Genomic DNA, 17,601 nt, shown 5'->3' with positions numbered 1-17,601 from the left:
AACTCCGGTTGGTCGAGTAGCGATGGTACAGTCCCGACGCAAGCGCTTGTAGAACCTCTCGTGGTGTTTTATAATGCTACAAAAGAAACTATGAAATAAATTATTATATTGTTGGCAAATTTAATACGTCAAATCTTGTTAAACAATTGCTCACTTCCTAATCTTCGAACAGAAATGCCCTTTCGTGACCATTACAGTTTTTCCGCCAGAATACTATTTGTTGAATCCAGTTTCTGGCTTATTAAAAAATTAAAAACATCTATTCTCATGATTATAAAATAATCCACAAGAATTAGGGATAGATAACAAATATATATAAATATATATAAAGCAACACTAGTATTAGAAATTTTCAGTTAGTACGTTGTGCTCAGACCTGTGACTAAAGTAGAATTTTGTAAGTGCATATTTGTGTAAAAGCGGCACCAACTTGGTATCTCCAGTGTACCGAGGTTTTGATTATTTAGTGTGCTTTTTTTGTAAATTCCTGTATATTTTAATATGGGTACTAGGTTACTTTTGTGCACGAACTTCTACATAGTCGAGACTCTTGGCTCTCTCCGGCCTGTTCATTTGAGCAAACTATTTTATTCGGAATCATCACATTTTTAGCAAATAAACTGTGACGTTCACTTCCGGTGGTGACGTCACCGGGTTTGATTTGACGCCGGTCGGTCGCGGTATGCCTCGAGCGCCAGTTCCTTTTTTCGGCTGTGGTGGGACGCCACACGGCCGGGGTAGCTCTGCGGAGTTACGGCGTCCAGGGGTCAGCTGTCAGGGTGCGGGGAAGGGGGAAGGGGGAAGTAAACAAGCAATTGTCGCAAAACCTTTATTTATAATATTTACAAGGGACTAACTGGTTGAAGCGAAATCCTCCGGGGATGGTGGCCGTGACATGGGGGATGTCCTCGGCAGGGGGGGAACGTCCACGGCGGCGAGGTAGACAATGGGGGTTTTTGTACTTACGTCAGTCGGCCCTGGAACACCACTTTCTCTTGGCGTCGTAGAGAGAGAGATCGAATCGCGGTGCACCGAGGTTGGGGGGGGGGTACAGCGGGGGGGAGTAGGGAAGGCCTGGTTCGCTCACTAGGGGAGCGAACGGGCCGGTAACAGGGGATGCGCGGGATGACCTGGTTCACTCACTAGGGGAGCGAACCGGCCGGAAGTCGGGGGTCGGAGTTGGATTCGGAAGCGTGTTCGGGAGCCGGGTCGAAGCTAGTGCTAGCAACGCAGTCGAGATGGGAATGTTTCTCTGACGGCTGCGTGGACGGCTGTGCACGTTGCTTTTGTTAGCTCGGTGGCGCGATGGTGGGGCGTCGCGCGGCCGCTGATTCGTGAACTGTGGCGGTGGGAGAGCTCGGTTCAATGCGGAGTCCGGGTATCAGTATCCGGACTTCCGGAGGAGATACGGGTTCCGGGGCGGATGTGACGGACACGGTCGGTGCAGTCGGTTTCGCGCTAATTTTTCATGAAGAAAGAACGGAATTTTTCCGCCACCGGGAGCGGTTTTCCAGTAACTTCGTTACACACTTGCGAGCGAAAGAAACGTATTTAGAGGAAAGTTATCGTCTTGGAACCTGGAATTCTGTAATTCTTGCGTCGTTTTACTTCGAAATGTACAAGTTCCACGACGAAATTCCGATTCGCATTTAGTTTTTCGTGATCCTACACACTTGCGAGCGAAAAAACGTATTTATTAATTTGATGCAGTTTCATTTCTACTGTTTTTGAATTTCAGTAAGTACCTACGCCCTCGTATAAGGTTAGGAATGTGCATATTACAATACGATTCCAAATAAAATACCATTATGCACTTGTAAGTCGTTTGGCGCTAGCGAAGCTGGAAGGCCTGGTTCACTCACTAGGGAAATGAACGGGCCGGAAGTCGGGGTTGGAGTCAGATTCGGACGCGGGTTCGGAAGCAGGGTCGGAGCTGCTGCTGGAAGCGCGATCGGGATGGGCAGAGAGAAATAGTAAACGAGAGAGGCAAGACACATGTAATTTACTGGCGATAGGCGCCCTTACCCGTTCAGAACTAGAACTAGTGAGAAAAACCGGGAAATTAAAAAAACTTAAACATACTTATTCAATGTTAACAAAAGTGAATTTTACCTTTTTTGAAATAAATCGTATTTTATTTTTTTACTTTAAATAAAAAAATAAATACGATTTATTTCAAAAAACTTCGTTTTAGTCAAATAATAAAGACGACAATTTTGCTCTTGTATTAAAGCATCACATCTATCTATCTATATATATATATATATATATAAAACTGAATGTCTGTTTGTATATTTTGTATGCAAATCTACAGTTTTACCACAGATTACTTATACCAGATCGGACACTCGAGAGAGAAGAAATTAATAAAGGATAGAATATTAACCAATTTAAAAGTCCCGTAGGCATGCGCAGCACTACCGCTTGTCCCAAAATAATATACGAGTACATCGTGCATGTTCGGATCATGTGCTATGTGAAAATCCGTAGCGAGAAAAACCGTCGGCGTCTGACGACAATTTCGATCTGTCCTTGCTTTATCGCAGTATTCGCACTTTTGTTTAGCATAATATCTGTAAGAAAATCTTGGACTAATGCAATACGATTCGTCGTCGTCAAGTCGACGTGGATGTCCACGTGGAAGATGATGCGAAAATACCTCACCCCTTCCGGCCCACGTGGTGGAAAACACGGTGGTGTGATAGTTGTTATGACCATAAATAATGGTCATCTCCCTGGCCTGGTAACATTTTTGTGTACGTGGCCACGGGGGTGAAATATTGGGAATGGGGGTAGTATATAAGTTTAAAATGTTAAGGAGGGAGGACTTTCTCTCGCTATTGTCTAAGCATATTTTGATTAAAAAATATTTTTAAACCTGTCTTTTAACACTCCGACGCGACGTTTCGAATAAACCTGTGGAATTAGACTTCAGGATTTTTTTTCCATTTTTTTATTTTAAATCTGCGACCATTGCAACACTGTATCGCTGACATATTGTTCAATATGCCAACAGCAGCAGTAACCCATTTAAAGGGCCACGCTAGTGAAGGTCATTGACGGCGAATGCAATTCATCAAAGGTTCCGACAAGAGTGTCCGATCTGGTATAAGTAATCTGTGGTTTTCATCGAACTAATATCTAAATGGAAGGAGTGTAGAAAGAGACAATGGCAGCCAACGCAGAGCGAGCGAGATAGCGAGTAAATCAGCTGACAGGTGGCAAAACATTGAATTGTGGTGCCCTGTTCAGTACATTTCAGTGTTTATTTTACTCGTTTTACTGTTGCTTTTCGCTAAATAAAATGATATTTTAGTTTAGTTATTTGCCTAAATTCACGTGTATATATTGTGCCAATAAGTTTGACTTGTAATCGTCAGAAGACTTACTTTTAAAAACGATTTCGTTAAGACAGTGAAAACATTTCAGTTGTTGTGTGGTGCTGTGTGGTATTGTTTAGTTTAAATTGAATGGTAATAGTAGGTAAGTAAAATGGTTTGATTGTTGTTATAAATCATTAGCTTCGTAACAGGTAAAAGTTTATTGTAGGTAAGGTAAGGTAACAAAATGGTAAAATCCTGTTGTGCGATTGAGTGCACTGAACGTGCCAAAAAAGGCAGTGGTGTTTCGTTTCACTCGTGAGGATTATATTTGATAATTTGAACTTCTTCAACACTATGTTTATAGATTTCCAAGTGATGAAATTACCAAAAGAAAGTGGATCATTGCAACCAAACGAGAAAATTTTCATCCCACTGCTAATACTCGTATTTGCAGTAAACACTTTCTTGAAGGCGATTACATCAGGCATTTTGGACAGATAAAACTTAAAAAAGACGCTATTCCAACTGTTTTTAATTTTCCGCCTCATCTAATAAAACCTAAAAAAAAGATCATCAAGATGCAACCTGACACAATCGCCTTCCCCACTTTTGTCAAAGAAAATTAAAACGAGTATTCCTTCAACAAGGTGGATATTTAAAACTTGAAAGCATCAACTACATTTGTTTAAAATTTTTAGTTCTTCAACCCTGTCTTTAACAGATGTTGCTGAAAGCGAAATTCTTTCTTCTGATATGGCTGTTCCTTCCAATATTGCTAAAATCCCATGTACAAGAGAAAAACTTGGACGGTTTGAATTTTTATAGTTTATTTAACCAAAATATAACCGACGTATTTCAGAAATTCGCGTATTCCAATGTTCTTTGGAGATTTTAAATATGCAAATTTAAAATCTGAGGAAGCTAAAACTTTGTGGCGAGTGGCAAACCGACAAATCAGCAAGCATAAAAAAGTAATCAAGACTCTCAGAAATAGGCAACAACGACTTTTGAAAACTGTTAGAAAATTAAAAGATTTAATTATTCATTTAAAAGAGTCTAAAAAAGTATCACAAGATTGTTACAGCATATTGGAGGTAAAAATTAATTGAGCTTATTATTAGTACTAGATTTTTTTATATGGCTGCTGTATTTGTCTGTTGGTACGTATTTCCTTCAGAGTGGCATCTCTTAACGCTTTAGGCTGTTGGTAATATAGCTTCATAAGTGCATGACGTGTGATCAAAAAATTTTCTCTCCAGAGTAATTTACAATAATAAACTAGGCAAAAATGAATAGGGAATTCCACAATTTTTCTTGGAAAGCAAAATAATTGCCCCAATCCTCCCACGTATTCTTAAACACTAGATAAATTTAAAATATTACAAGTACTTGAAACATTACATTTAATGTGTATATTAATATACTCCTCTTTGTAACACATTTCATTACAAATTTTAAACGGTATTTATAAAAAATTTAAAAAGGAAAAATTGCCTATTCATTTTTGCCTAGTTTATGTTTTATGTCTTTAATGATTGGAGCTGCAGATGACAAATGTGGCAAACAATTGATGAGAAATCTTTTCGATCTGACGTTATAACCATTGTGTTTAATTTTGCATGTAATTATTTAAAATTTTGAGCAGAAGAAAGCTCATTAATTTTTCAGATTACGGGGTTTCAGTGTCACATGTATCATGTATTTTTCTAATAAAAGATACCTCACAGGCGTCCACCCCGGAGGCGTTAAAGCAGTTGATGTTGAAGCAGTTGAAAATCGACACAAACAAAAAATACTCCGAAGAGTTGAGAACATTTGCTCTCACGCTTAATTTTTACTCAGGCTCTGCCTACAATTATGTCAGGAGCCAATTTTCTAAATGTCTCCCACATCCGAAGACGTTATTGAAGTGGTATGAGGCGGTTGATGGGTCGCCTGGTTACACCAAAGAATCACTAAGAGCCGTTGAACTTAAAGTGAAGGAAATGGAAAAGGATGGGAAACGTTTAGTATGCAGTTTAATGATGGACGAAATGTCTATCCGAAAGCATATTCACTGGAATGGAAAGCGACAAATAGGATACGTGAACTATGGATATGACATGGAAAGTGATTCTTTGCCGGAAGCAAAAGATGCATTAGTATTTCTGTTAGTAGCTCTAAATTCCAGATGGAAGTTGCCAATAGGATATTTTTTAATTAATGGTCTAGGAGCAGAAGATAAAGCCAATTTAGTAAAAGGCTGTCTTTTAATGCTTCATAAAGTTGGAGTAGAAATTGCATCACTTACTTTTGACGGAGCCGCAGCTAATTTATCAATGGCACATGTTCTAGGCGCCGATTTTTCCAATTTTCAAAAGTTAAAAACCAACTTTCCACATCCTGTGACAAATTGTCCTGTTTATATTATATTAGATCCTTGTCATATGGTGAAATTACTTAGAAATTTGTTGGGAGATTGGGGGGTTTTATATGACAAGGATGGCAATATTATCAACTGGAATTTCTTCAAATCTTTGGTAGCACTTCAAGAACAATATGGTCTGCAAGCAGCGTCTAAACTGAGAAATAGGCATATCAATTACCAGAAAGAGAAAATGAAAGTTAAGTTAGCAGTTCAGACCTTAAGTGATAGTGTAGCAGATGCACTTCTCTACTGTTGCGAGGATCTTCAGCTGCCACAGTTTCAAGGAGCGCATGGTACTGCCATTTTCTGTCGTATTATAAATAATGTTTTCGATATTATGAATACCCGTAACAGTTTGAGTAAAAGTCCTTTTAAAAGACCTGTTTCACAATGTAGTAAAGAATTTATAGATACATATTTCGACCAAGCGCGGGAATATATTTATAGGCTAAAAAACAGTGATGGGGAACTTATTTTAAATTCACGAAGAAAAACTGGTCTTATTGGATTTCTGGTAAATATGATAAGTATCCAGGGAATATTGAATGATCAAATATTGAAACAAAATAATCTGAACTATTTACTCACGTATAAATTATCCCAAGATCACCTAGAAATGTTTTTTTCTAATATTCGTTCCAGAGGTGGATTTAATAACAACCCAACTGCCATTCAGTTTGAATCGGCATATAAAAAACTTTTGATTCATGTAGAATTGAAAAGTTCAGAAGCGGCTAACTGTCTCGCCCAAGACGACACCAGTATCCTAAAAGTTACTAGTACACGACGCTCTGCTGGTAATCAATTAGATTTACTCTGCTGTGATGAAGAGTATGATAAAGATGTCGTAGATGTGCCTTATAATTTTGATAAGTTTACCAGTGATGTTATTGAATACATTGCTGGTTTTGTATGCAAAAAATTATTAAATTCTTTCAACTGCAGCATTTGCTGCTCATCTTTAACGGCCGATAATTCATTGTCTGCCTTATTAACACGAAAAAATAAAGGTGGTTTAAAAAAACCCTCATCGGATGTTGTCAAAATCTGTAAAATAGCGGAAGGTGTTTTTAAGACTTTTTCTAATTTAAAAACTGGTAATGTAATTAATCGACTTATTTTGCAAACAGTACGCCAGATAGATTTTAATACAATTTTTAAAAATTTAGACGAACATATACTGGATCAGGATCCGCTTAACAACCATCTTATTCAATTTGTTTACAATATTTTGAAAACTTATTTTAACGTAAGGCTACACCACAGAAATAAATCTATCAACGAAACAAAGGAGCATGTGAGACAGATGTTTACCAAATTAATTATTTTTAAGGGTCAGTAGGTAGGAAAAATTGTTAAGTAAAATTTGACGTAAAAAATGTAATTATAGTATTTGTATTATGATAGGTAGGTATACTTTGTCCAGCGAGAGATTGGGAGATTTTAAATTGTATTAAATTAATCGAAGATTACAAAATGCACTAGAATGCATTAATTAAAGCATCATTTCAGGGCAAAAATGTTACTGCTTGAAGGATTTATTTCAAATTTTACGTACGCTAGGTACTACTTCCTCATCCTCTACGTAGAATTTAGTGCTTTTTATGTCAACCAATCTCTCGCTGGACAAACTTTACCAGTTTATGAAGAAGCCTTTAAAGCACGCGCGAAGATATGGGGGCTCAAAAGGTGTAACTTTGATCTCATTTATTTTAAATATTAAAAAAGATTTTGACTATTTATCTTTTATTAGCATGTGTGGCATAATAATTCTGAACGACTGTGACCAGGTTTGCAATTGTTTTCTTCATTACTTCCAACATTTCCAGATAGTAATTTTATGTTCGTTTTACCTCAAATAGCGTACGACAACATGGCTTTGATTTTTCTCTCATTTCCATGGATACAACAAAAATGAAATATTTGCGGAATATTGGGATACATAGAATGTTTTTAAATGTTGCCATATTTAGTGTAACAAATAGGTCCATATCTTTTATAAAAAAGGTTGATTTTTTTTACATTTTTACCTGATATTTTAATGACTACCTACTGCTAAGCTACGATATTGCACACATTTTAGTGTTAAAAACAGCGATTACGATTCAGGTATATTTATTTTGTTATAATGTTATATTTTTTATTTTGTAATTTTTAGTTTAGATATGTCTGTAGTATGTATGGTCTGCAGAAATTCGTTTTAAAATTATTTACTGTACCTAATAACGTTATTTTCTCAGAATTAAACTTTTACAGGGTTATTCTAAATGATTGTAGTCGAAGTAGGCGTGAAAACTGAATGTAAAAATTATGGTTGCCGCTTCACATAAAAAAAAACATCAAAATGATGTGAATAAGTGAGTACATACGTGAGTTAAATTGGGTGCAAAACAACTCAATATGTCTGGATTCAATGGTTAACTTAACGAAAATAAATAAAAATCTCATCACCGCACTTTTCACCCAAAAAATGACAGTGACAACGACAAAACTGACAGTTCACATGAAAGCGGCAAAAATGTAATAACATGGGCATGACCTACTTCGACTACAATCATTTAGAATAACCCTGTATAAAACTCAGATGAAATTTTTTGATATGTAATAATGACAAATAAATGCCATAAAATATGTGTTTTATTTCCCAAAAGTTGATATAATTCACATTTCTCTCTATTTGAACAACGTGTTCTTGCCACCCGTCACGTGATCCCTACTACTTCTCCTTGTCTTTCTCGTTTTGAATTTATATATGTATCTCTCTCTTAAGTTGGCTGCGCTCATATGCATTGAGTTTATACGGTAACACTCCTTCCATCTATATTAGTTCGATGGTGGTTTTACTCCGATCTTGATGAAATTTTGTACACTTTTTTTTTTACGTTGTGTTTATTTTTCGTCGATAGTCACCTTTATAGTGATGATCATGTTTCATTTTAAGGCCTATTAGGTAATATTCAGTAGTCGTAACACAAATTCGGAGACAAAGTAGTGTCAAAACGCATGGAGGAACGGATTCAAACACAAATTTCCCCACAATTATTTTATTATAAAATATTTCGAAGCCATTTAAAAAAAATGGTGATGACGTCATTGCGCAAAAACCAATGACGTCATTTTTCAACATAATGTTGACCTGTCCGAGTGTTTTTCCAAAAAATATCACATAACGCTACTATGAATTTTGTTCCAAACTTTATGTTCACATTGTAGTTAACACAAGAAACAACTGCCTTCATAATTTCTTTAAATTTAACAGATTTTGCACACAAGTTCTGTTGATGCAAAATACAGTGGAACACAAGGAAGTTTTCATTTCTGATATTTCTTAAGAATAATTCGGACTGTATTTTGGCGACAACTCCTGATTTTGAGCCAACCATTGACGGAACTTCATCTGTTGCTACGCCACTCATTGTAATGAAAGTAACTCTTCAACATAGTTAAAATTAGTATCAACTCCACGAATAAATATTGCTAGTTGTGCAGTCTCTGAGCTGTCTGTACTTTCATCCAGAGCAATAGAAAAACATTCGAATTGTTTTGTTACATCAGTAAGATTTAATTTTAAATCATCAGCAATTAAATCTATACGTCTAGCACCGTGATAAACTAATTTGTTCAAACTTACTTGTTTTATCACAACATAATATTTTTCATGCCGGTTTTGCATGATTCAAAATCCGCCGGGAACGTAAAATTCCCGGCCTAGTACTTATAAAAGTGACCTTGACTAAAACTTCGCTAGCGAATGGGCAGGCAGCATTGAATATAGCCAACGAACTCCGTTTCGGCTCAGGGACGCGAGGGTCGCGGGTTCGATTCCGCTTGTGAAACAAATTTTTTACTTTTTAAAAATGATTTAAATTTGTCGGCATGAAAAATTTTGTGGATTACACGTCCAGAAAATGTTTTGCGAGTGCTCATGTAGCTTCGCCTCGGCTAAACCGCCTCGGCTACGCAATATCACTCACACTCTAAAATATCATTTTCTGGACTTGTGATCCAAATAACTATTGGAAACGTCAACCATGCAGTCTTTAACAAATTCTCCTTCAGAATATGATTTCATTTCGAATGTTTGGCCATTTTTTCGCAAACAATAAAATTTGCTCGAACGATGTCATCCACTTCACTACTACATTTACGGAATAACATTTTCATACCGCCGGCCGTTATCGACGGTTTTGCATGATTCAAAATCCGCCGGGAACGTAAAATTCCTGGCCTAGTACTTACAAAAGTGACCTTGCTAGAGAATGGGCAGGCAGCATTGAACAGACTCCGTTTCGGCGCAGGGACGCGAGGGTCGCGGGTTCGATTCCACTTGTGAAACAAAGTTTTTACTTTTTAAAAATGATTTAAATTTGTTGGCATGAAAAATTTTGTGGATACACGTCCAGAAAATGTTTTGCGAGTGCTCGTGTTGCTCGCCTCGGCTAAACCGCCTCGGCTACGCAATATATCACTCACACTCGCAAAATAGCATTTTCTGGACTTGTGATCCAAATAACTATTGTTGGCTCCCGAGACTTTTTTAAAAATTATTAATTTTGTCTTTTCTTAACTGCCCCTCAAAACGGTCACATTTCTGATGCTTGGAATTGTAATGTCTCTTTAAATTGTATTCTTTTAACACCGACACTGTTTCATTGCAAATTAAACACAACGGATTGTTGTTATTGTTAATAAAAAAATATTGTTCAGTCCACCTTTCTTGAAATATACGGCACTCACTATCAACTTTGCGAACTACTATTCCTCAAATGAATAATAATGAACTATTTATTGGTTTATTATTTATTTAAACAACTTCTCTTAGAGATGTTAGCTATAGCGCTCTTCTCAACAGACTGGTGGGGTGGGCATTGTTTCTTTCCCCGTAATTCTTGAAAAACAATGCAAGTTATTTCCAAGAATTGTTTTTAAACACATTCTCCTCTCGGAAATTTGATCGATCTCCAACTCCTTTATTTTAATGAATTATACGTACATGACTAGATTTAGAACTTTTTGTAAAGAAGCCATGTCGTCATCTCAGTTGTGCGAGGATTGTTATGACGTCATTTATGTATCCTCGCCAGTGGCGTAGCCTATAAATCAATTTAAATTTGTTTTCACAAATAATGCTAATCATACAATACGTAAAGATAGCAATACTTACGGCCTTCAATTTCCACAAAGAGAGTAGTTGTAAAAACAAACTCCAATCACTCAGATAGCATAAAAGACACCGGAAATCGGAAAAGTTGCAGATAATACGACGCCAATGGAAAAATCTGTTAATGATCGACAGCTGCACATGCGCATTCTGAAATTTACACAAATTGGTTCCTGCGTCGATGACGACATGACGTCTTTACAAAAAGTTCTAAGTCTACCTACTCAGACTCGAACAGATTTTTTTGGCGCGGGCCACTCGAGATGTGTTTCAGGGCCGGATCCGGCCCACGGGCCGGGGGTTGCCCATCCCTGACCCTGATTTAGAAGGTCGTGCTTTTATGTACGTGCTCTGCTAAAACACTTTGAGTAAGAATGACTCTTCAGATTCTTACTTTGCCGCTGTTGAAAATCTCTTATTAAAATTAGTTTTAATTGTTTATTTGGTAATTGTTCACTTTAACTACTTCTGGAATTTTCTCTTTTTTTCTGGCTAGACAGCCTCAGGACGTCCTCCTAGATCGTTTCCCACCAGTCAAACCTTATGCAAGTGAAAATGTTCCTTACCCTTTAGTTATACTAAGACTTGGCGCGACCTTGACGCGATCTTGAAACACAACAAGAGAGAAAAAAAAGGCATTTGCACAAGGTTTAAATGGTGGGACACGATCTAGGAGGACGCCCTGAGGCTGTCTAGCCAGAAAAAACCCGAAAATTCCAGAAGTAGTTGAAATGAACAATTACCGTTTATTTTCTCATGATTGAAATACTAGACCAAATTGATTTTTTTAAGTGACAACTTGGGTGCATCATTAAAATATATATTTTTTTAAGGACATGTGTAATATAAACTAGGCAAAAATGAATAGGGAATTCCACAATTTTTCTTGAAAAGCAAAGTAATTGCCCCAATCCTTCCACGTATTCTTAAAAACACTAGATAAATTTAAAATGTTGCAGGTACTTGAAACATTACATTTAATATGTATATTTATATATTTCTAACACATTTCATTACAAATTTTAAACTGTTTTTATAAAAAATCAAAAATAGGTAAAATTCCCTATTCATTTTTGCCTATTTTATTAGCTTATTTTATTATTTATTATTTATTATGACTTGCGTTCAGCTGTATGTTAACTGTAATGTTGTATCCTACATTCTCTGACAGTTGCGTGACACCACGCCAATAGAAGTTACCTACTGTAGATATTTTTGTTCGGGTACTCTCACAATATTTGCTGGTGGTTCCCCCATTGAATTCACATTTATTATTTTTATTTAGGTTATTCACACAAATTTTATTGGTAGTTTCCAATTCAATACTTAATTATTAATGATATTTGTTCCAAGATTAAACATACGCATTAATGATTGCTTGACCTTTAACGTGTTAACAAGAGAAAGTTGAAGTAAACGAGGTCTATCAGAAGTAAAACTATCGATGTGTCTTAGCGAAGTACCAGTACTATATAATACGAGTAGGTATTTCAGGATTTACTTTTTTTCAGTTTATCACGATGACCCCTTTGGTGTGCTTTTCCTTTATCTTAATGCAATATGCAGGAGGAGAGGTAATCACCCTGCAAAAAGGGAAAGAAGTTTATTGCGCAACGAAACGTAATCAACCAGTTTATCTGTCCCCTCCAATCATTGAAGAATCTAAAGATCTTCCTAAATATTTGAAAATGGACACTTGGAATGATGATGATTGGAAGATCAAGAACTCAAACCAGTTTACTGAAGCTGCTGTGAGTGATAAAAGATGGGAAGGTGAGCACTAGTTTCTTTTTTTATTACTTTATTTATTTCTGTGATATTAAAGATTACCACACTTTACAATATCTTAAAATTTTCAGATTTTAAAACTAATAGGACAAACTATTTGCGATTTGATAACGCAATGTCCATCTCCTTATCAGTATACTCATCAGTTGAAATTGAAATCTTTGTAAATGATGAAGAATATCTTGATTACATGAAGTTGCCGTTATCCAATGACAGATGGACCCATCTTACAATCATTTTATATAATAACACTGTAATTCACATAAAAAATGATGTCGTTTTTAAAAAAATAATTGACTTTAAACCAACAGAAATTGTTTTCAAGAGTATGAATGAAACATATTGGAAAATTCACCAGTGTGAGTGTTCAACACTTGTTACAATAAATACAGATCAATTCAATGAGTTAATTTTTAGATGACTTTATGTGGTCAGATAAAATAACAACTGGGAAAGCAACCACTTTAAAACTGCCAACTGAACAAACTTGTATCATGTTTTATGTAGCCTTGTGCAGAGAATGTATTTTAACCATTCCTGAACTGGGTCGCACTTTTCAGTCAAATAATAAAAAGGGAGATTTTTTTAATTCTTGGCAATCTTACCAGTTGGAAGTCGAAGGTGAAACGAGAATTAGTTTCGTTAAAACAAGAACAGACAGTATCGATTCTGGGGAGTGGGAAATCGATATTAGAGATTGTCCCGTTATTAAAAACAATAATGGTAGGTAACTTTCAACTTACATTTTTTCTCATTAAAATCTAATCAGAATTTATAATAAACAATGAGTTTTTAAGTTAAGATAAGACTTTGTATGAAAAAAATTAAGAAAACTTACTCTTCAGTAGGCAAAAGAGACTTTACGAACTTTATTTTATTTTTAATTTTCGATAAATTTTTCTTACATTCTCCTTCATGATGTTCTTTAAATTAAGCATGTTTAATATTTTTCCCAATAAGTACACAATTTAAACACGCTTGATTGTCTTTAAATTTGTGTATGTGTAATAAGTAACAACTGTTGACGTTGTTAAATGTAAAAATAATGGTTACTGTGAATAAATGGCACCTAATAATTTTAATATTTTTGTACAGTAATTTACAAGAAAATTATTTCTGGTGAAGAGGAAACTAAGCACACTTGTGAAATTTTAAATAATCAACAGGAAATGCAACTAAAAAAGAACATTGAAGGTATTAACTACACTATTCAATGTGATCCAGGCAAATTAGGAGAAAAATGTGACATAAACTGCGAAACTATATTAGGACCAAAATACACGTATTGTCAAGAACATATAATCTGTGAAGGTAACAAGTGGAAGTGCGCTTGGGGCTTTATTTCTGCAAATATAACCGCAACTTTGTGTGACAAAGGTAAGACCTAAAAAATTATTTTTTTCTATAGCAGATGTTAAAGTGTGCTTTTATCTATTCAAATGAAAAGGTCAAGTAGCATTTTAACCGCAAGGGTAGATAAAGTGCTATTTTAACTGCAAGGGTAGATAAAGTAATTACATAATTTTTTTTAATACCCTAGCAACGCTCATACTAACGAGATTTTAAAATCTGACACGATTAGTAATGATTTACAATATTATACACGACGACAAAATTTAATTATCTTCTCAACCGTAATTACTTAGCGTCTCGATGCTAAAAAACTCTCTCAAAGATCGTTTGTATAATAAATAACTATTAAAACAATTTGGAAATTTGAAAACAGACTCTACCCTGCTTCCTTTAACCAATACTTAGTTCCAATTTAAAAGTAAACGGTTACTGCATATCTTCTTACACTTAGTATTCTTTGTGTTTATATATTTTTCAATTTACATGACAATAATGCAATTTAATTTTATAGGATGCAGAATAGGCAAATGGGGTGCTGATTGCAGCAACGTTTGTAGTTCTGGATGTATAACTTGCAACCCAATTAATGGAAAATGTGGATTTAAAATAGAACATACTGGTAAGTATGGTTTTTCAAAATTAGTTCCTGATAAAGTTGCATAAAGACATTGATTGTTGACAGATAAAGTAGTCCAGTTGTAGTGTGAATTAATGATATTTAGCAATTTTCTAACTTATCTATTTCGTGCACCTACTCGTGTCTAAAGTGCCGTTTATAAATCTTGTTTCATAATATACTATTACAATTGATGCAATTATTACCTTTTCCAAAAAAACATAATGCCAATATAATATTATCAATCACAGTTTTCAAACTTTTTTGAGCTCTCCAACTGAAAAACATCTCGTAACATTTGATACACATACATACTTGTCTTTCGACGTCGTAGGTAGTAAATTTAAAATCGCTTCATGTGCTGCTGCTGACAGATGCACATTTTTCACAATTATTTTGTTTGTTTACTTGTACAGAGCGCCCAGAAATGTGGTAGCAAGTTTTTCGATTGGTTCCGCAAGATGACACTTTTTTACATAGAACTTTTTTATGCATGGCAACGCCGCTATCTAAATTGAAATAAATAAATGTCAAGAATTGTCAAACGTAAAACATTCAAATTTAAATTTTATTGAAAATGTTCAAATTGACCACCATTAAGCTCAATGCATAACTGAACCCTTCGAGCAACATCTCGACAAATTTTAGTGCACAAATCGGGGGTAAAAATTGTTCGGAAAACCTCCTTAACATATTCTTTTGAAAAAATTCAAAAATTGAATGTTGCACGATTGAACAAATTTGACTTTTCGAAAGTGCCCTTTCGTGACACTTTGTGTAAAAGTTGCTACCACATTTCTGGGCGCTCTGTAACTACGCATGTCTTATTGCAAAACACAACTTTGATTTATTTTTTTTTATTTATTTACATTACGTTACTTTTAGGTGCGAGGTGTTTTTAAATTGCCGAGGCGAAGCGTAAGCATAGCCGAGGTGATTTAAAAATTCCAAGCACCTAAAAGAGCTTTCGCAGCGTGTAATGTATTAAACTTTTGATGCTACCCTCACCATTTTTAATAAAATACAATGATTCAGTAATTAAAAAAAAATAGTATAAGGTAAGCTTGTTGTTAACGTTACTTTAGTAACAATACAAAAACATTATTTTATGACATTTATCAAATATCGGTGAATACTTGGTCAGGTCAGGTCAGTTTAAAATGAATTTCATTGAAGCAGCTGCATATATTGCGTGCAGAAGTGTGTTGCCAGACAAATCCAAAGACCAGTATGTACAGTCAAGCTTATGAAAATTTCATTAAATGGTGTGCAACGAATGATGTTTTTGACATTTTTCCTTATCTGTCGTCCACGGCCCGAAAGTTTTTCATACCTAGCAACCGATGATCTAGCATGTTTTACTTTCGCTTTCGATTGCTTTATCAAAATAGAAAGTTACACTTTCGTAGGGGGGAGAATGAAAAATTATTTATTCAATCAAACCTTTCCATTGAGTACACAAAAAAATAGCATGTTCAACTGATAATAAAAGTGAAGATTTACTTGTTAAACAATCTATTGGGTGATTCAAAATGATTGTGAATAAGTATGGCATCTATGTACGAAAATTTATGTGGCAACTGTGTGGGTAGGATAGAGTTGACATTTCTTTGACAATTCATAGTCGCGCAATTTTGAAAATTGTCAAGTGCAATGGTATAAAATTCAATGTATGAATATTTTCACATCAAAATAAAATGCTCTTTACGATGGTACTATTGCGGCCAAAAATTTTGCGCACCTTCTGTCAATCAACTGACCCGTAAAATATAGGCTTTAGAATTTCTTAACCTCAATTTTGCTGAGCAAAATTTTATGACTGCAAACATGGAAGATTACCATGATAACTATGAAAATTGTTATAAAATGAATTGGAAATGGAAAAAGTATAGATATTTTTGTATTAAGGGCGTGAAGGAGGCGATTTTGGCCCGCGGCGGAATTATAAGCACAAGGCCCGAAATGCAAACATTATTTTTTGTAAAATCATAAATCATTTAAATCCACCTTAAAGCTTATTTTTATATTAAGTGCGTGAAGAGAGTGTTTTTTGTGCATGAAAAGGTCTTTTACGCCGAGACGAAGGTCGAGGCAGTATAAGCCTTTGAATGCACAAAAACATCTTCACGCACGAAATATAAACAATATTTTTTCTATAGTTAAAAATTTGAAATTATAAATGCAAATTTTTGAAGGAACTCTGAAGTTTCAATGCAGTGACCATGTTGCTAGGTAACTAATAAAAAACTGTGCGTGAAGTGAAAAACAGAAATAGTCGTGTGCGTGAAATCGCATTTCATACACTGTTTTGTATGGTTTCTATGGTTTCGATCTTACTAACAATGCAAAAAAAAAATACACGTAAAAAATGACCCACTTCATGCACCGATAACAATGCGTGAATTTCAATTTTTTGAATCAATTATAGAAAAAATAAATAAAATAGCAATTAAAATTAATTGTTGTTCTTTTAGGCCTTAGGGCGCAAAAGGCATTATTTACGCCCGCAAATTACTGTATAAATGACTTCATTTTGTTACGATTTTACAAAACTTTGATTTAAGTATTGCAAGTGTAGCAACCAATATGTTATTCTTAGCTTGAACGATCATGAAATATTTTTTATTTTGGTTATAACATCTATGTATTACTTTTTAGTGATGCCGTTATTACTTGTTATATCAGTAATAATATTGGCTATAATATATATCCTGGTTTGCGATATGCCTTTAAAAGAATAATCACAACAACGGCAAGATGTAGAGGAGTCAGAAAATTGAAATTAAGAAGAATATTCCTGTTGCGGATGATACGGCCGATGACATTCAAAAATTCTTGATTCTTGTCTGTAATTCTTGCGAAGATTCTTGTTAAAACTTTGTAAACTGTCGTTGACAATTGTGTAATTTAAGTAATAAAGTAAGTATTGAGTTAAATAAACAAAATCAACGTA

The 17,601-nt window shown here is 35.0% G+C and overlaps 1 protein-coding gene across 1 annotated transcript; it reads left to right on the top strand.

Moving 5' to 3' along the window:
- The first annotated feature begins 324 nt into the window (after positions 1 to 324).
- Positions 325 to 17,601, top strand: LOC138127824 (uncharacterized). The gene is made up of 7 exons (XM_069043895.1): positions 325 to 397; positions 12,403 to 12,664; positions 12,751 to 13,038; positions 13,097 to 13,402; positions 13,775 to 14,056; positions 14,544 to 14,651; positions 17,307 to 17,601. Exons 2-7 carry the CDS (start codon positions 12,412 to 12,414, stop codon positions 17,387 to 17,389), a joined length of 1,320 nt encoding a protein of 439 aa, XP_068899996.1. The 5' UTR covers positions 325 to 397; positions 12,403 to 12,411; the 3' UTR covers positions 17,390 to 17,601.

Source organism: Tenebrio molitor, chromosome 4 (genome assembly GCF_963966145.1).
Source record: "Tenebrio molitor chromosome 4, icTenMoli1.1, whole genome shotgun sequence".
NCBI lineage: Eukaryota > Metazoa > Arthropoda > Insecta > Coleoptera > Tenebrionidae > Tenebrio > Tenebrio molitor.
Note: the sequence above shows the minus strand (reverse complement) of the source record. Positions and strands in the feature narration are given on the sequence as shown.